Raw genomic sequence first — 20545 nt, 5'->3', positions numbered from 1 at the left:
GGAGAAAGTAAATTGTATAATGTTACCTCTCCAAGGAGAAAGTAAATTGTATAATGTTACCTCTCCAAGGAGAAAGTAAATTGTATTATGTTACCTCTCCAAGGAGAAAGTACATTATATAATGTTACCTCTCCAAGGAGAAAGTACATTATATAATGTTACCTCTCCAAGGAGAAAGTAAATTGTATAATGTTACCTCTCCAAGGAGAAAGTAAATTGTATAATGTTACCTCTCCAAGGAGAAAGTAAATTGTATAATGTTACCTCTCCAAATCCCTCAAGACTACAAATCTCTTTCCATTGACATTTCAAAAGGAAAGGAACGGTGCTGGTAGTCCCTCAACCATGGTGTATGAACAGAGGTGCGCATTACAAATGTACTCTGTCACTGTCAAAATGTTACATCAGGTTTGTATGTAAGGTATAGCAACCAATAAAACCAAAGTTACACGTTTTGTTTAATCTGATCAGGCTTTATTGACATCAATAGCATAGCTATCATTTTTAAATAGGAACGTTTACAAAACATTGGTACAAATGATGTGTTGATTCCAATAAGTGATGTCTTGCCATGTACCTCTCTTTGCCAAACAGCAGATGGCCTCACACACCGTCTGCCCTGACACACCTACTGAGACCCAGCAGGGGCTGCGGACACAGACGGGATAGCAGACAGAAATAGCAGACAGAAATAGCAGACAGAATATATCAAATATCAGTTGTTGACATAAGCATTTGTGAACTTCTTATGTAGTGCTTATGAATGTGTTACTTATAACACATGTTATGAAACCCTTAAAAAGGTGCAATCCGAGATTCAGCAAACCAAAAAACTGAGGGTTGCCAGGTGTGCGTAATGATAGGTTGCCAGGTGTGCATAATTATGGGTTGCCAGGCGTGCGTAATGATGGGTTGCCAGGTGTGCGTAATGATGGGTTACCAGGTGTGCGTAATGAGGGTTGCCTGGTGTGTGCAATAAGGGTTGCCAGGTGTGTGCAATGATGGGTTGCCAGGTGTGCGTAATAAGGGTCGCCAGGACCGGTTGTTAGTAAACCGGCGACGTCGACCGCCGGAGCGGGAGTAAACGTGACAGCCAGGCTCCAAGGATCTTCCATTCTTTGTAGCACTGAATAGTTCCATCCTCTACCTGAGTCCTTCTGATCCATCAGAGGGTGTGGAGAGCTCTCATACATTGATTTCCCATTGCGTTCCCCCTAGTGTAGCAAACATGGGAATTAACAAACTTTTTCCATCTGGGTTATTCTAATATTATCTTAAGTGTTACAGGATTGTCTATTAGGGTTGGGGATCAATTCAGTTAATTCAGGAAGTAAACTATACTGAACAAAAATATAAACGCAACATGTAAAGGGTTGGTCCCATGTTTCATGAGCTGAAATAGAAGATCCCAGAAATGTTCCATACGCACAAAAAGCTTATTTCTCAAAAATGTGTTTACATCCCTGTTAGTGAGCATTTCTCCTTTGCCAAGATAATCCATTCACCTGACAGGTGTGGCATATCAAGAAGCTGATTAAACAGCATGATCATTACACCTTGCGCTGGGGACAATAAAAGGCCACTCTAAAATGTGCAGTTTGTGACACAACACAAGGCAACAGATGTCTCAAGTTTTGAGGGAGTGCAATTGGCATACTGACTGCAGGAATGTCCACCAGAGCTGTTGCCAGAAAATGTTATATTATTTTCTCTACCATAAGCCGCCTCCAACTTCGTTTTAGAGAATTTGGCAGTACGTCCAACTGGCCTCACAACCGCAGACCACGTGTAATCACACCTGTCCAGGACTTCCACATGCGGCTTCTTCACCTGCGGGATCATCTGAAACCAGCCACCGGGACAGCTGATGAAACTGTGGGTTTGCACAACTGAAGAATTTCTGCACAAACTGTCAGAAACCGTCTCAGGGAAGCTCATCTGCGTGCTCGTCATCCTGACCAGGGTCTTGACCTGACTGCAGTTTGGTGTCGTAACCAACTTCAGTGTGCAAATGTTCACCTTCGATGGCCACTGGCACACTGGAGAAGTGTGCTCTTCACGGATGAATCCCGGGTTCAACTGTATGGAGTCGTGTGGGCGAGCAGTTTGCTGATGTCAACATTGTGAACAGAGTGCCCCATGGTGAGGTGGGATTATGGTATGGGCAGACATAAGCTACGGACAACGAACACAATTCGATTTTATTGATGGCAATGTGAATGCACAGAGATACCTTGAAGTGTCACGCCCTGACCTAGGAGAGCTGTGTTTTCTCTGTTTAGTTAGGTCAGAGTGTGATAGGGGGTGGGCATTCTATGTTTGTATTTCTATGTTTTGGCCGGGTATGGTTTCCAATCAGAGGCAGCTGTCTATCGTTGTCTCTGATTGGAGGCCATACTTAGGCAGCCTTTTCCCACATGGTTTTCGTGGGTATTTGTTTTCTGTTTCGTTTAGGTAACCTGACAGGACTGTTGGCTGTCGTTTTGTTTCTTTTGTCTAAGTGTTCGTTTTCATTAAAATTCAATTATGAGCACTGAACACGCTGCGCCTTGGTCCCCTCTATACGACACCCGTTACATGAAGAGATTGAGGCTCATTGTCGTGCCGTTCATCCTCCGCCATCACCTCATGTTTCAGCATGATAATGCACGACCCCATGTCACAAGAATCTGTAAACAATTCCTGGAAGCTGAAAAGGGCCCAGTTCTTCCATGGCCTGCATACTGACTAGACATACTGCATCGAATTACTCAAGTTATATTTGTGTTTTTTGTTAATATTAATAATAATAGATTTGATTGTGTGTTTTTTTTTAAGGTACAGTATCTGTGACTAACGGATGCATATCTGTATTCCCAGTCATGTGAAATCCATAGATTTATTTCAATTGACTGATTTCCTTATATGAACTGTAACTCAGTAAAAAAAATTGAAATGCATGTTGCGTTTATATTTTTGTTTAGTGTGAAATTCCAATTGAAAATAAATGAAGTGGAACTGTTAATACAGTTTACTTTCAGAATTGAATCAACATAGGTTTGACACCAACCCCGGTTACTGGACTGACCCCAATCCTGGTTACTGGACTGGACCGACCCCGACCCTGGCTACTGGACCGACCCGTATCCTGGTTACTGGACTGACCCCGACCCTGGTTGCTGGACCGACCGCAACATTAGCTACTGGACTGACACCGACCTTGCCTACTGGACCGACCCGTACCCTGGTTACTGAACTGACCCCAACCCTGGTTACTGGACCGACCCCGACCCTGGTTATTTCTTACATTGTTACCCCAGGAAATCTTAAGTCTTATTACATACAGCCGGGAAGAACTATTGGATATAAGAGCAACGTCAATGTACCATCATTACGACCAGGAATACGACTTTCCCAAAGAGGATCCTCTGTTCGGACCACCACCCAGGGCAATGGATCTAATTCCAGAAGCCGACCCAAAACAACATCGCCGCAGAAGGGGAAGACAAAGCGGCCTCCTGGTCAGACTCCGTAGACGTTCACATCGCCCACCGCTCCCGAGTATACTACTTGCCAATGTCCAGTCTCTTGACAACAAGGTAGACGAAATTCGAGCAAGGGTTGCCTTCCAGAGAGACATCAGAGATTGTAACATTCTCTGTTTCACAGAAACATGGCACTCTCGGGATATGTTGTCGGAATCGGTACAGCCACCGGGGTTCTCCATGTATCGCACCAACAGAGATTAACACCTCTCGGGGAAGAGGAAGGGTGGGGGTGTATGCTTCATGATTAAGGACTCATGGTGTAATCATAAAAACATACAGGAACTCAAGTCCTTCTGCTCACCCAAACTAGAATTCCTTACAATCAAATGCCGGCCATTATACCTACCGAGAGAAACCATATATCCTGAGGCTGCATTTATTGTTGCTGGGGATTTTAACAAAGCAAATTTGAGAACAAGGCTACCTAAATTCTATCATCACTATGCAGAGGGGTAATACACTGGATCACTGCTACTCTAACTTCCATGATGCATTTAAAGGCCTCCCCCGCCCTCCCTTCGACATATCCAACCATGATGCCATCTTGCTCCTAACGTTTTATAGGCAGAAACTCAAACAGGATGTACCAGTGATGAGAACCATTCAACGCTGGTCTGACCAATTGGAAGCCATGCTTCAAGATTGTTTTGATCACGCGAACTGGAATATGTTCTGGTCAGCTTCAGAGAACATCATCGACCTATACGCTGACTCAGTGAGTGAGTTTATAAAGAAGTGCATTGGAGTTGTTGTACCCACTGTGACTATTAAAACCTACCCTAACCAGAAACCCTGGATGGATGGCGGCATTCGCGCAAAACTGAAAGCGCTAACCACCACATTTAACAATGGAAATAGGTCTGGGAATATAGCTGAATATAAACTGTGTAGTTATTCCCTCCACAAGGCAATCAAACAAGCGAAATGCCAGTACAGGGACAAGGTGGAGTCGCAATTCAACGGCTCAGACACGAGACGTATGTGGCAGGGTTTACAGGAAATCACAGACTACAAAAAGAAAACCAGCCACGTCACGGACACTGACGTCACGCTTCCAGACAAACTAAATACCTTCTTTGCCCGCTTTGAGGATAATACAGTGCCAACATCGCAGTCCGCTACCAAGGACTGCGCCTCCCCTCTCCTTCTCCATGGCCGATGTGAGTAAAACAGTTAAACGAGTTAACCCTCGCAAGGCTGCTTGCCCAGATGGCATCCCTAGCCCGCTAACAAGGACTGCGACCCCCCCCCCTTCTTCGTGGCCGACGTGAGTAAAACATTTAAACAAGTTAACCCTCGCAGTAGCCCAGACGGCATCCCTAGCCGCGTCCTCAGAGCATGCGCAGCATTCCTAGCCACATCCTTAGAGCATGCGCAGACCAGCTGGCTGGTTTACGGACACATTCAATCGCTCCCTATCCCAGTCTGTTGTCCCCACATGCTTCAAGATGGCCACCATTGTTCCTGTACCCAAGAAGGCAAAGATAACTGAACTAAATGACTACCGCCCCGTAGCACTCACTTCTGTCATTATTAAGTGCTTTGAGAGTAGTCAAGGATCATATCACCTCCACCTTACCTGCCACTCTAGACCCACTTCAGTTTGCATACCTCCCCAATAGGACCACAGACGATGCAATCACCATCACACTGCACACTGCCCTATTCCATCTGGACAAAATTAATACCTATGTATGAATGCTGTTCATTGACTACAGCTCAGCATTCAACACCATAGTACCCTCCAAGCTCATCATCAAGCTGGAGGCCCTGGGTCTCAACCCTGCCCAGTGCAATTGGGTCCTGGACTTTGACGTGCCGCCCCCAGGTGGTGAAGGTAGGAAACAACATCTCCACTTCGCTGACCTTCAACACTGGGGCCCCACAAGGGTGCGTGCTCAGCCCCCTCCTGTACTCCCTGTTCAACCACGACTGCGTGGCCATGCACGCCTCCAACTCAATCATCAAGTTCGCAGATGACACAACAGTAGTGGGCTTGATTACCAACAATGACAAGACAGCCTACAGGGAGGAAGTGAGGGCACACGGAGTGTGGTGTCAGGAAAACAACCTTTCACTTAATGTCAACAAAACAAAGGAGATGATCGTGGACTTCAGGAAACAGCAGAGGGAGCACCCCCCTATCCACATCAAATGGACAGCAGTGGAGAAGGTGGAAAGTTTTAAGTTCCTCAGCATACACATCACAGACAAACTGAAATGGTCCACCCACATAGACAGTGTGGTGAAGAAGGCATAACAGCGCCTCATCAATCTCAGGAGGCTGAAGAAATTTGGCTTGTCACCCAAAACCCTGACAAACTTTTACAGATGCACAATCGAGAGCATACTGTCGGGCTGTATCACAGCCTGATACGGTAACTGCACCGCCCTAAACCGCAAGGCGCCCCAGAGGGTAGTGAGGTCTGCACAACGCATCACTGGGGGCAAACTACCTGCCCTCCATGACACCTACAACACCCGATGTTACAGGAAGGCCAAAAAGATCATCAAGGACAACAACCACCCGAGCCACTGCCTGTTCACACCGCTACAATCCAGAATGCGAGGTCAGTACAGGTGCATCAAAGCTGGGACCGAGAGACTGAAGAACAGCTTCTATCGCAAGGCCATCAGACTACTAAACAGCAATCATTAACTCAGAAAGGCTGCTGCCTACATTGAGACGCAATCACTGGCCAATTTAACAAATGGATCACTAGTCACTTTATACAATGCCACTTTAAATAATGCCACTTTAATAATGTTTACATATCTTACATTACTCATATCATATGTAGCTACACTCACATGAACATCTGCTAACCATGTATATGTGACCAAATAAAAATTGATTTGATTCATAGTATTACTGATTCTACAATGTTCGGTAAAAAAAGAAATGGATTGTCCATTACCTCTGCATCAGCCATATGGTTACAATGATCCTAATAGAAGATTACTTCTAATTTACCGGTGACAAAATGTCAGGCCAATCGTAAATGGACATGATAAAGTCATCGTGATCTTTTCCCCCGTCTCCTGAGTATACTGCATAGATTATTTAAATCCATAACTATTTAACAAACCAAAAAATTGAATGACAAAGATATCACATACCTTAAAACAATGTTTTATTGATAAAATACACATTTTATTGATAATTGATAATGATATTTATAAATTGCTGATTGAGCAATGATAAGATAATATTTTAATATTCACATCTCAAATCACAACATTATCATTCACTTTTCACTTTGTTCCTGCAAAACACCTTACGCCAAACACATCTTACGACTGCCAGGCAAACCAGCGTTACAAGTAACACGCATGCCAGCAAAGTCGCTATCACATCAACTGAGTGGTATACCATCCAGGACATCTTATAGGACTCTGTCCTCAGGTGACGAGCTCCTTTATGTCTCATAACAAACTCGATCCAGAACACTGCCTTGTCCAGTGGCTTAATGAGTTGGTCTCTGTGCAGTCTGGACAACCTCTGCATGTTCTCCCTGTAGGATGGTTCATGTAGCACAGCTTTCAAAGCCTCTAGGAACACATTTCTGTCCATTGTGATGATATCCACCGTGTTAGCTGCCCCCCTCTCCTTCAACTTGGAGAGGTTGTCGGACTGGTCGAAGGCGAGAGGGATGCCGACTACGGGGACGCCGTGGTAGATGGCCTCCTGGACACCGTTGGTTCCTCCGTGGGCTACGAAAGCCCGGGTCTTGGGGTGTCCTAGGAGGTCATTCTGGGGAAGCCAGTCCACCAGTAGGGTGTTGTTACCCAGGGTAGAGGGTCTCTGTCCAGTATACCTGAGAACCACAAGAGAACCACAGTGGATATACATGGAAATCTGACACTTTTGTTTTTAAGTCTTGGCCCAGATAAAGTCCTGGACTAAAAGCATGCTCAATGGAGAATAACATTTGAAATAGTTTTTTAGTCCAGGACCAGGCCTTATTGTGTTTGGAAAACCAGCTCCATTTTTATTCATAATTTGTCCAATTAATTAAAGGATCTATCCATCCATACCTCCAGATGACCTTCTGAGGCAGCTGGGCGAACGCTGCAGCGATTTCATCTGCGATATCTTCAGGAAGCTCTGCCACCAAAGTCCCCAGAGTCATCATGACAACCCCATGCTCTCTGGAACTCTGAACAAACTCCTCCAAGTCCTGTGGAAGAGGCTTGGAGGGCTTACACTGGAATCCACCAATGTAGACCATATTCGGCATGGTGGGTTTTGGAAATTCAAAGACAAAATCGCTTCTCATGAGCCAGATATCTGCTTCCTGGAAGAATGAGTTGTAATCGACGTCAGGGCCAAAGTAACGCTGGACTACCGGTTTGTAGTTGGGTTCTGTGATAGATGCCAAGGTGTAAGACCCGATTATGTAAGCTAAGACGTTGGCGACTCTCTGCAGGAAAGTCATCTTGTCTGTCAACTCTGTGGGTGTGTATGGGACGTAGGAGAGAGGCGACGGGGCGATGACCAAATGAGCTTCACCTTGAATGGTCCATCTGACATTGTATACCAGAGGAAGGTGGAGGACGCGGGCTAAGATCGTCCCTCCGCCAATCCCAGGATCTGTCAGAACCAAATCAAACTTAGCATCCTGGAGAGACTGGATCAACTCACCGTCTTCAAGGACACGAGTGATCATTTCAGCCATGTTCTTGTGGAACTCGAAAAAAGTCTCCTTCATTGATGACTGAAGCTTGAGTTCGGTCCAAAAACTTTTCCCCTGCTCCCTTTGAATCTTCAGATGTTTACTTAATATAAATTCACCAAAGAAGTTTTCATCGAAGCCACCAGTGTTGGGGATGGTAATGGTGGTGTAGTGGGGGGAAATCTCCTTGATGTACCAGCTGTTTGACGCTCGCACCACTGTGATGTCATGGCCTTTGGAATGCAACTCTTCGATAATGATTCTCATGTTGACCCAGTGGCTTCCGTCCATCGGGTAGATTAATATTTTACCCCCATAGACAATATTGGACAGGGTGAAGAGCAATATGACCAATGAGATAAGGTTTGATTGATACATCCTTCCATCCATGGTGAATCCTTCAGTGGAAACCTTAATTAGATACAAGGAAGTAGATGTCAAACAATCAATCACAATAATAATTAACTAGCCATCGGCTATAGTTTTTTTTAGCACATTCAGTAACATCTGACAATTGTATAGGAATCTGTCACGGTTGTCGTCTGGAATGGAGGACCAAAACGCAGCAGGAATGTGGATGCTCATCTTGTATATTTATTTAAATAACAAGAACACCAAAAAAACAACACAACAAAACAAAACGAACACTGAAACAGTCTTGTCAAACACACTCAGCAAAACAAGAAACAATCTCCCACAAACACTACACCAAACAATTACCCATATATAGGACTCTCAATCAGAGGCAACGAGAAAGCACCTGCCTCCAATTGAGAGTCCAACCCCCCATTAACCTAAACATAGAAATACAACAACCAGAAAGAACATAGAAATACCAAAACATAGACCAAAACCCCGGAAATAATAAATCAAACGCCCTACTAAATAAACCACCACCCCGAACCACATAAAACAAATACCCTCTGCCACGTCCTGACCAAACTACCATAACAAATAACCCTTTATACTGGTCAGGACGTGACAGAATCAGAGAATTGAATTGTCTCTCTGGCCCTTTTTATAAAGTTGCGAAATGGGTTGGTATTCAACTAATCTACTAGGTAACCTCGCTAATGTATACTGTCATCCCAATCCAATAGGGTCATATTCAGATGGACTTTTGCACAAGATAATATCTGATACATCTGAATCAGACCTGGCTTCAAAAAACGATTTGATATCATTTTCAAATACTTTAGCTGTGATTGAGTTTTGCTGTGACAATGGGACCAGTAGAAAAGTACAAAAAAGTACAAACCCGGCATTCCAGGCACTCCAAAAGCAAATGCTTAAAGTATTTAAAAGATTTCAAATGGTGGTTGAACCCAGGTCTGATCTGGGAGAGGGTGTATGGTTATGCAACCTCATTGTTCAATGAGAATATTCTGACTACTGCAAATCACATTAGGAAGCATAGAATGGGTTGTGGATGGGAGGAGCAGCTAGCTGTGTTGCTACCATGCTGTGTTGTCGTCTTAGGTGTCTCTTTATGTAGTGTTGTGGTGTCTCTCTTGTTGTGTTTTGTCCTATATTTTTAATCCCAGCCTCCATCCCCACAGGAGGCCTTTTGCCTTCTGGTAGGTCGTCATTGTAAATAAGAATGTGTTCTTAACTGACTTGCCTAGTGTCTTGTTTTGCACGCTTTGTACCCAATAATAAAATGCAGTACTACAAGATATTTCTTAACTTAGCTCTTTATTAGCTAGCTACAACTGGCATGTTCACTTATCTCCAACCATGATCAACTGACCATGACCTAACCATCTGGGTGGTCTTAACCAATCATAGCACAGTATGATACGGCGGTAAAATGCATCCAATTATAATTCAGTATGTTTACACATACGAATATTACACCTAGTTCAAATTTTTTTTTTATAAATAAAAGCCTGCTAGTCCCAGATCTGTTTGTCTTGACAAGTCTGTTTGTTTGGTGTGACAATCACCATAAACTCTTAGAAAAAAAGGTGCTATCTAGACCCTAAAAGGTTCTTCGGCTGTTCCCATAGGAGAACCCTTTGAAGAACCACTTTAGGTTCCAGGTAGAACCCTTTCCACAGAGGGTCCTACAGTACCTGAAACCAAAAAGGGTTCTCCTATGGGGGCAGCCGAAGAACCCTATTGGAACCCTTTTTCTAAGTGTAGGAGTTGGCAAGGCAGCACAAACAGACCTGGAACCAAGCTAAGGAGTAGCATCCATGGATCAACTCCTATTGCTACTGCATCCTTAGAAATCCAGAACCGGTTTTGTGCAAACGTTCCACATCTTGTGCTCCTTGTCATTGTTTGACATGACAAGGAGTGGTATCTTAGGACAAACAGACTAGATTTCTCCAGGTTACACAGATCACATATAATTTTTCCAATTCGTTTACCATCTTTGCATAATAAATTGTCTTTATGATGCAAAAGGACCGCCCCCCCTCCTCCCCCCTACACACACACAATAAGTTGCATGGACTCTGTGTGCAATAATAGTGTTTAACGTGATTTTTGAATGACCACCTCATCTCTGTACCCTCCACACACACAATTATCTGTAAGGTCCTGTAGTCGAGCAGTGAATTTCAAACACAGATTCAACAGCAAAGACCAGCGAGGTTTTCCATTGCCTCATAAAGAAGGGCATCTATTGGTAGATGGGTTATAAAAAATAAATACTTTTTTTTTTAAAGCTGACATTGAATATCCCTTTGAGGATTGTGAATTTATGAATTACATTTTGGATGGTGTATCAATACACCCAGTCACTACCAAGATACAGGCGTCCTTCCTAACTCAGTTGCCGGAGAGGAAGGAACCCGCTCAGGGATTTCAACATGAGGCCAATGGTGACCTATAAACAGTTACAGTTTAATGGCTGTGATAGGAGAAAACTGAGGATGGATTAACAACATTGTAGGTACTCCACAATACAACCTAAATGACAGAATGAAAAGAAGGAAGCCTGTGCAGAATTAACACATTCGAAAACATGCATCCTGTTTGCAACAAGGCACTAAAGTAAAACCGCAAAAAATGTGGCAAAGAAATTAATTTTATGTCCTGAATACAAAGCATTATGTTTGGGGCAAATCCAACACAACCTATCACTGAGTACCATTCTTCATATTTTCAAGCATGGTGCTGGCTGCATCATGTTATGGGTATGCTTGTCATCAGCAATCACTAGGGAGTTTTTAAGGATAAAAAGAAAACGGAATAGAACTAAGCACAGGCAGAATCCTAAAGGAAAACCTGGTTCAGTCTACTTTCCAACAGACATTGGGAGACAAATTCCCCTTTCAGCAGGACAATAACCCAAAACACTAGGCCAAATCTACACTGCATTGCTTACCAAGAAACCAATGAATGTACCTGGGTGGCCGAGATACAGTTTTGACTTAAATCTGATTGAAAATCTATGGTAAGACCTGAAAATGGTAATCTAGCAATGATCAACAACAAATTTGACAGAGCTTGAAGAATTTAGAAAATAGATAAATGGGCAAATGGTGCACCATCCAGGCGTGAAAAGCTCTTAGAGATGTACCCAGAAAGACTCACAGCTGTAATCGCTGCCAAAGGTGCGTCTACAAAGTATTGACTCAGGGGTGTGAATACTTATGTAAATTAGATATTTCTGTATTTCACTTTCAATAAATGTGCAAACATTTTAAAAAACATGTTTAGGCTGTAACACAGCAAAATGTGGAATACGTCAAGGGGTATGAATACTTTCTGAAGGCACTGTAACTTACTAACTAACCACTAACTAACTAACTAACTATCTGAACAAATTAAACTGAATGTTTAAATAACCATTATTAACGTAAAAATAAAGCCTTTATAAACCCTTAAATGTACAGCGTTATCTCACTAACTGATAAATTACCTACCAAAATCAGCCAAGTCCACAAGCAGCTTTAAAATCCAAATCAGTGTTAGTTTGTCCAACTGCCCTGTCAGCGACTTTAAATTAATTCACATCGCAGTGAAAGGCAGTCCAGTAGGGTTGTGTCCTCTGATTGTTGGTATCAGACATGTGACATAAAAGGTAAGTTAGGTTCCTCCTCACTACTACAACAGTGCCTTGTTAACGCAAAACTACTTGGGGAGTCTGGAGGTTACACAATCTCTGTGTGACCAAGATGTAGTGCCAAATTGCACCATATTCCCTACAAGGTGGACTGTTTTTAACCAGAGTCTTATGCAAACAAAATTAAACAAATACATTAGGTGTATGTAACACTGCCTTCCAGAACTTGTTTGAACTTTAGCAATGGTTTGTGTCCCAAATGGTACCCTTTTCCCTATATAGTGCACTACTTCAGACCAAGGCTCTGGTTAAAAGCAGTACACTATATAGGGAAAAAGGGTGCCATTTGGAACATAAACCATGTTTAAAGTTCAAACAAGTTCTGCATCTGTTTTTTTGCATGAGACTCAAACGCTTGCTCAAGTGAAAATGTTCAGTCCCACAATTTGCAACAAGCATGCATACAGTGAGGGAAAAAAGTATTTGATCCCCTGCTGATTTTGTACGTTTGCCCACTTACAAAGAAATGATCAGTCTATAATTTTAATGGTAGGTTTATTTGAACAGTGAGAGACAGAATAACAACAAAAAAATCCAGAAAAACGCATATAAAAAAATGTTATAAAATGATTTGCATTTTAATGAGGGAAATAAGTATTTGACCCCTCTGCAAAACATGACTTAGTACTTGGTGGCAAAACCCTTGTTGGCAATCACAGAGGTCAGACGTTTCTTGTAGTTGGCCACCAGGTTTGCACACATCTCAGGAGGGATTTTGTCCCACTCCTCTTTGCAGATCTTCTGCAAGTCATTAAGGTTTCGAGGATGACGTTTGGCAACTCGAACCTTCAGCTCCCTCCAAAGATTTTCTATGGGATTAAGGTTTGGAGACTGGCTAGGCCACTCCAGGACCTTAATGTGCTTCTTCTTGAGCCACTCCTTTGTTGCCTTGGCCGTGTGCTTTGGGTCATTGTCATGTTGGAATACCCATCCACGACCCATTTTCAATGCCCTGGCTGAGGGAAGGATGTTCTCACCCAAGATTTGACGGTACATGGCCCCATCCATCGTCCCTTTGATGCGGTGAAGTTGTCCTGTCCCCTTAGCAGAAAAACCCCCCCAAAGCATAATGTTTCCACCTCCATGTTTGACGGTGGAGATGGTGTTCTTGGGGTCATAGGCAGCATTCCTCCTCCTCCAAACACAGCGAGTTGAGTTGATGCCAAAGAGCTCCATTTTGGTCTCATCTGACCACAACACTTTCACCCAGTTGTCCTCTGAGTCATTCAGATGTTCATTGGCAAACTTCAGACGGGCATGAAAATGTATTCTTAAGCAGGGGGACCTTGCGGGCACTGCAGGATTTCAGTCCTTCATGGCGTAGTGTGTTACCAATTGTTTTCTTGGTGACTATGGTCCCAGCTGCCTTGAGATCATTGACACGATCCTCCCGTGTAATTCTGGGCTGATTCCTCACCGTTCTCACGGTCATTGCAACCCCACGAGGTGAGATCTTGCATGGAGCCCCAGGCCGAGGGATATTGACAGTTCTTTTGTGTTTCTTCCATTTGCGAATAATCGCACCAAATGTTGTCACCTTCTCACCAAGCTGCTTGGCGATGGTCTTGTAGCCCATTCCAGCCTTGTGTAGGTCTACAATCTTGTCCTTGACATCCTTGGAGAGCTCTTTGGTATTGGCCATGGTGGAGAGTTTGGAATCTGATTGATTGATTGCTTCTGTGGACAGGTGTCTTTTTTACAGGTAACAAGCTGCGGTTAGGAGCACTCCCTTTAAGAGTGTGCTCCCAATCTCAGCTCGTAACCTGTATAAAAGACACCTGGGAGCCAGAAATCTTTCTGATTGAGAGGGGGTCAAATACTTATTTCCCTTAAATCAATTTTTAACATTTCTGACATGCGTTTTTCGGGATATTTTTGTTGTTTTTCTATCTCTCACTGTTCAAATAAACCTACCATTAAAATTATAGACTGATCCTTTCTTTATTAGTGGGCAAACGTACAAAATCAGCAGGGGATCAAATACTTTTTCCCCCCACTGTATATGCATATTAGTTCCATACATGAAGAAATGTCTCTCTTCGCCATTCGTAGCAGTTGTATGGTGGCAGATAGCCTAGCATCCGAATCCAGGATCCGATGGGAAAACAAAATCTGGTGCGTCTTGGGTTAAATGCGGAAGTAACATTCGCGTTGGACCTTGTGTGTGCAATTGACCAATAAAATGATCTTAATCTGTTAGATAACATTGCCAAGGTGCATTGCACGCACCATGTTAAACACATAGTTGAACTTGGTTGGAACACAGAATAGTAGAGGAAAGGTGAGTGCCCGGGAAAAATGATTATAACACTTCACCATGACTGCTATAGCTTGTATTACCGTGTGACGGACTCAATGACACCTTTTCAGAGGTTACAGAATGCAGTGTGCACACTTTGCATTTACTGTATATTTCATTGCAAATAGTGTAAGAAAAGTATTGTGAAGGCGATACAAAATAAAAAGTCAGAATAGTTTACCATTATTTAATAGTGAAAAGAGGGGCGTTGTTAATAGTAAATAGCCTTTTAAAACAATAGTATAGTACGCAAATTCTCAAATTCTCTCTCTCCCTCCCTCTCTCTCTCTCCGATTAGCTATGAATCATTTTACTGTGTGTCTCATTCTCAATATTCACCCACAGAGGATAAATTGAGAGAAGAGATCTCTGAAGTCTACATAAAAATGGTTAAAAAGCAACAAAATTTGAGTTTTGGAATGGCCTAGTCAAAGTCCGAGACCCCCATGATAAAGGAGCTGGAGGGAATGGCTGCCGTTTTACGTGCGCCTAACAAACTGTGCTATTTTGTTTGTTTTTCCTCATGGTTTGTAGCTTATTTTGTATACAATGTTGCCGCTACCATCTCTTAATGACCGAAAAGAGCTTCTGGACATCAGAACAGAGATTGCTCCAGTTTGAGGTGAGTCAAAGATTTTTTTTCTCCCGTTAATGTGTCCGACGCAAAGGATATACTGCTTCTCTGAGACTAGGCCCAAATCCCCTTCATTCACCTGAAGAAAAGACGGAAATACAGGGGGCGTAGATCGGGGTGCCTTGTGAGAATTTGTCAGCAAGTGGATAACCCGACTCTACCAACCCTTCTATTGGCCAACGTGCAATCACTGGAAAATAAACTGCATGATCTCCGTTCGAGATTATCCTACCAACGGGACATTGAAAATTGTAGTATCTTATGTTTCACCGAGTCGTGGCTGAACGACAGCACGGATAATATAGAGCTGGCTGGGTTTTCCGTGTATCGGCAGGACAGAAAAGCTACGTCTGGTAAGACGAGGGCTGGTGGTGTGTGTCTATTTGTCAGTAAAAGCTGGTCGCGCAATGTCTAATATTAAAGAAGTCTCAAGGTATTGCTCGCCTGAGGTAGAGTACCTTATGATAAGCTGTAAACCTCACCATCTATCAAGAGAGTTCATCTATATTTTTCGTATCTGTCTATTTACCACAACAAACCGATGCTGGCACTAAGACCGCACTCAACAGCTGTATACGGCCATAAGCAAACAAGAAAATGCTTATCCAGAAGCGGAGCTCCTAGCGGCCGGGACTTTAATGCAGGAAAACTTAAATCCATTTTACCTCATTTCTACCAGCATGTCACATGTGCAACCAGAGGGGAAAAAAACTCTAGACCACCTTTACTCCACACACAGAGACCATACAAAGCTCTCCCCTGCCCTCCATTTGGCAAATCTGACCATAATTCTATCCTCCTGATTCCTGCTTACAAGCAAAAACTAAAGCAGGAAGTACCAGTGACTCGCTCAATACGGAAGTGGTCAGATGACGCGGATACTACGCTACAGGACTGTTTTGCTAGCACAGACTGGAATATGTTCTGGGATTCATCCAATGGCATTGAGGAGTTCACCACCTCAGTCCGCGGCTTCATCAATAAGTGCATCGACGATGTCATCCCCACAGTGACCGTGCGTACATATCCAACCAGAAGCCATGGATAACAGGCAACATGCGCACCGAGCTAAAGGCTAGAGCTGCCGCTTTCAAGGAGTGGGACACTAATCCGGAAGCTTATAAGAAATCTTGCAATGCCCTCAGATGAACCATCAAACAGGCAAATCATCAATATAGGACTAAGATTGAATCCTACTACACCGGCTCTGACGCTCGTCGGATGTGGCAGGTCTTGCAAACTATTACGGACTACAAAGGGAAACTCAGCTGCGAGCTGCCCAGTGACGCAAGCCTACCAGATGAGCAAAATGCCTTTTAGGCTCGCTTTGAGGCAACCAACACTGAAGCATGCATGAGAGCACCAGCGGTTAGGGACAACTGTGTGATCAAGCTCTCCGTAGCCAATGTGAGCAAGACCTTTATACAGGTCAACATTCAGACCGATTACCAGGACGGGTACTCAGAGCATGCGCAGACCAAATGGCAAGTGCCTTCACTGATATTTTCAACCTCTTCCTGACCGAGTCTGTAATACCTACATGTTTCAAGCAGAACACCATAGTCCTTGTGCCCAAGAAAGCGAAGGTAACCTGCCTAAATGGCAACCACCACGTAGCGCTCACGTCGGTAGCCATGAAGGGCTTTGAAAGGCTGCTCAATCGCACTCCACACGGCCCTTTCCTACCTGGACAAAGGAACACCTATGTGAGAATGCTGTTCATTGACTACAGCTCAGCGTTCAACACCATAGTACCCAAAAAGCTCATCTCTAAGCTAAGGACCCTGGAACTAATCACCTCCCTCTGCAACTGGATCCTGGACTTCCTGATGGGCCGCGCCCAGGTGGTAAGAGTAGGCAACAACACATCTGCCACGCTGATCCTCAACATTGGGGCCCCTCAGGGGTGTGTGCTTAGTCCCCTCCTGTACTCCCTGTTCACCCACGACTGCATGGCCAAGCACGACTCCAACACTATCATTAAGTTTGCTTACGACAACAGTGGTAGTCCTGATTACCGACAACGACGAGACAGCCTATAGGGAGGAGGTCAGAGACCTGGCAGTGTGGTGCCAGGACCACAACCTCTCCCTCAATGTGAGCAAGACAAAAGAGCTGATCGTGGACTACAGGAAAAGGAGGGCCGAACAGGCCCCCATTAACATCGATGGGGCTGTAGCGGAGCGGGTCGAGAGTTAAGTTCCTTGGCGTCCACATCACCAACAAACTATCATGGTCCAAACACACCGAGACAGTCGTGAAGAGGGCACGACATCATCGTTTCCCCCTCAGGAGACTGAAAAGATATGGCATGGGTCCCCAGATCCTCAAAAGGTTCTACAGCTTCACCATCGAGAGCATCCTGACTGGTTGCATCACCGCCTGTTATGGCAACTGCTCGGCATCCGACCACAAGGTGCTATAGAGGGTAGTGCTTATGGCGCAGTACATCACTGGGGCCAAGCATCCTGCCATCAAGGACCTATATGGGCTCCCAAGTGGCGCAGCGGACTACGGCACTGCATCTCAGTGCAAGAGGCATCTCTACAATCCCTGGTTCGAATCCAGGCTGAATCACATTCGGCCGTGATTGGGAGTCCCATAGGGCGGCGCACAATTGGCCTAGGTTTGGCAGGGGTAGGCCGTCATTGTAAATAAGAATTTGTTCTTAACTGACTTGCCAAGTTAAATAAAGGTCATGCAGTAGTAAAAGTAAAAACTATATACTAGGTGGTGTCAGAGGAAGGCTAAAAAAATTGTCAACGACTCCAATCGCCCAAGTCATAGACTGTTCTCTCTCCTACCCTACGGCAAGCGGTACTGGAAAGCCAAGTCTAGGTCCAAAAGGCTCCTTAACAGCGTCTACCCCAAAGCCATAACACTGCTGAACAATTCATCAAATGGCCACCCGGACTATTTACAATTTTATACTGCTGCTAGTCGCTGTTTATTATCTATGCATAGTCACATTACCCCTACCGACATACACAAATTACCTCGACTAACCTGTATCCCCATACATTGACTCTGTACCGGTAGCCCCTGTATATAGCCTTGTTATTATTTTTTACTTTAGTTAATTTAGTATATATTTTCTTAACTCTATTTTCTTAAAACTGCATTGTTAAGGGATTGTAAGTAAGCATTTCATGGTAAGGTCTACACAGGATTTTGATTTGACCCCAATTGAGAATTTGTGGCAGGACTTGAAATGAGCAGTTGATGTTTGAAAACCCACAAATGTCGCCGAGTTACAACAGTACTGCATGGAAGAATGGACCAAAATTCCTCCACAGCGACGTGAGACTGATCAACATGCATCCCCCGACCGTGGCCCACAATTCACATGACTATGGAGGGACTTAATGGAGAAGCTCAGCCTCTCTTCCGGGTACCGGCCTCAGCCCAACGGGCAGGTGGAGAGGATGAACCAGGAGCAGGGGAGGTTCCTGAGGAGTCACTGTCAGGACCTGCAGGGTGAGTGGGCACGATTCCTATCATGGGCAAAGTATGCCCAGAACTTGCTGCGTCACTCTTCTACTGGATTGACCCTCTTCCAGTGTGTTCTGGGTTTTCAAGCCAGCCCTGGCCCCGTGGACTCCGGGCCAGACCGACGCTCCTGCGGTTGATGAGTGGTTCCTGCGCGCAGAAGAAGTGTGGAGTGACGCGCATGTGCGACTCCAGCGCACCGTCCATCGTCAAAAAGGAACAGGCAGACCGCCACCGCAGTGAGACCCCTGTGTTGCATCCTGGGGATCGCGTCTGGCTCTCTACCAGCAACCTCCTACTCCGCCTGTCCTGCAAGAAACTGAGCCCCCGGTTTGTGGGACCGTTCAAGGTTCCTCGGGGGGTCAATGAGGTGACGTATAGGCTACAACTACCCAGTCACTATCGTATCTTAACCTTGTTTCATGTCTCCCTTCTCAGACCGGTGGTTCCTGGTCCCCTAGCTGATGCCGTCCCCCACGACACCCCACTACCTCCCCTGTACGTCAAGGGGAGTCCGGCTGTCAGATCTCTACTGGACTCCCTGCGTCGTGGGGGTTGGCTCCAGTACCTGGTGGACTGGGAGGGGTACGGCCCAGAGGAGCGGTGTTGGGTTCCGGTGGAGGACATTCTGGATTCCAACATCATCTGCGATTTCCACCTTCGCCGCCCCGGACCGACCCGCTCCTTGTCCTCAGGGGAGCCGCGCGTCCGGGAGGAGGGGGGGCGGGCGTGAGTACTGTCACATCTACTCCTGCGCCTCCCCTCTGGCGTACGACGTCGCCGGAATACTACCCACCGGTCCTGAGATTCATCATTACACACACCTGGCATCCTTCATTACTCTCACCTGCAGATCATCATGATTCATACCTGGACTCCATTACCTCCCCTTTATATGTCCTTCCCTCAGTCTGTATTGTTTCCTGTTTTCATGCTCTCGCCACTGTTACGTTGTCTTGTTTCAAGTTCGTTGTTTTATTAAACATTTCACCTGCACCTGTTTCTCGACTCATAGCGTCATCGTTACAAACTCACCTCGTAGTCCGTAACAAAAACCACCCGAGAAGCATTAGATCTCTCACTAAAGGCATCAGTTATACTTAAATCCAAAGTGGTTGGGGTCAATTCAATTCCAGTAAATTCAGAAAATCAATTCCAAATATTCCTCATCGAAAAGCATTGTGGAGAATTGGAATTTCAGTGTACTTTCTTAATTGACTGAACTTTAAATGGAATTGACTCCAACCCTGCTGGGAAGATAATATTCAACCAGACACCGCATTGCCCATTGGACAATATTCAAGTTGGATCAATTCTAGCCTGGTTCCAGAATTGTTTCTGCTGTCTTGCCAATTCCTATGGTAATGACCACAGAAGCTAATTGATCTGGACCAGGCTAGATCAACTATAACATGTTAAATGAAACATCAACAAAAACATAAAATAGAAGAAATTACATATCTGTAAACGTACCTTTTGATCAGGATACAAAAGCAGAGGCAGACAGTCCGGTAATCATAGCGACGGCATAGACAGGCGATCCTCACACAAGTGTTGTGGACTGTTAAAGTACTGTAAGGTTCAATGGACCATCGAAATCAACCAAATCAGAATTGGCTGAAACCTTTACTCTAAAGAATAAGGCTATACTTAAAAGTTCAAAGTGAAAACGAATTAAAAAGTTAAGTACCAACAATAAAAGGTAACAGATTCTGTATCACAGGCCCCAGAAAGCAGATGCGTACAGAGACACTTAGAGATGGGTTCTTTTTGCCGCAAGGGACCAGTTCATATTCACTGACCTGACAGTTCTGGGGTTGCATCGGAATGTGAGTATCGGTC

At 44.5% G+C, this 20545-nt stretch overlaps 1 protein-coding gene across 1 annotated transcript; it reads right to left on the bottom strand.

Annotated features, from left to right (window-relative positions):
- Positions 1-6639: 6639 nt before the first annotated feature.
- Positions 6640-12387, bottom strand: LOC123724521 (UDP-glucuronosyltransferase 2C1). Its single transcript, XM_045688542.1, has 3 exons — positions 12082-12387; positions 7566-8614; positions 6640-7345 (listed from the first exon to the last, which is right to left on the bottom strand). The coding sequence occupies exons 2-3, from the start codon at positions 8591-8593 to the stop codon at positions 6772-6774; spliced, it is 1602 nt and encodes a 533-aa protein (XP_045544498.1). The 5' UTR covers positions 8594-8614; positions 12082-12387; the 3' UTR covers positions 6640-6771.
- Positions 12388-20545: the final 8158 nt, after the last annotated feature.

Source organism: Salmo salar, chromosome 10 (genome assembly GCF_965601325.2).
Source record: "Salmo salar chromosome 10, fSalSal1, whole genome shotgun sequence".
In the NCBI taxonomy this organism is placed as follows: Eukaryota; Metazoa; Chordata; class Actinopteri; order Salmoniformes; family Salmonidae; genus Salmo; species Salmo salar.
This window is presented reverse-complemented; position numbering and strand designations above follow the sequence as displayed.

Coding starts and splice junctions, on each gene's coding strand:
- LOC123724521 (XM_045688542.1), bottom strand. CDS start 8,593: ATGGATGGAAGGATGTATCAATCAAACCTTATCTCATTGGTCATATTG. Junction 7,346..7,565: donor CCTCAGAAGGTCATCTGGAG/GTATGGATGGAT, acceptor TGTGGTTCTCAG/GTATACTGGACAGAGACCCT.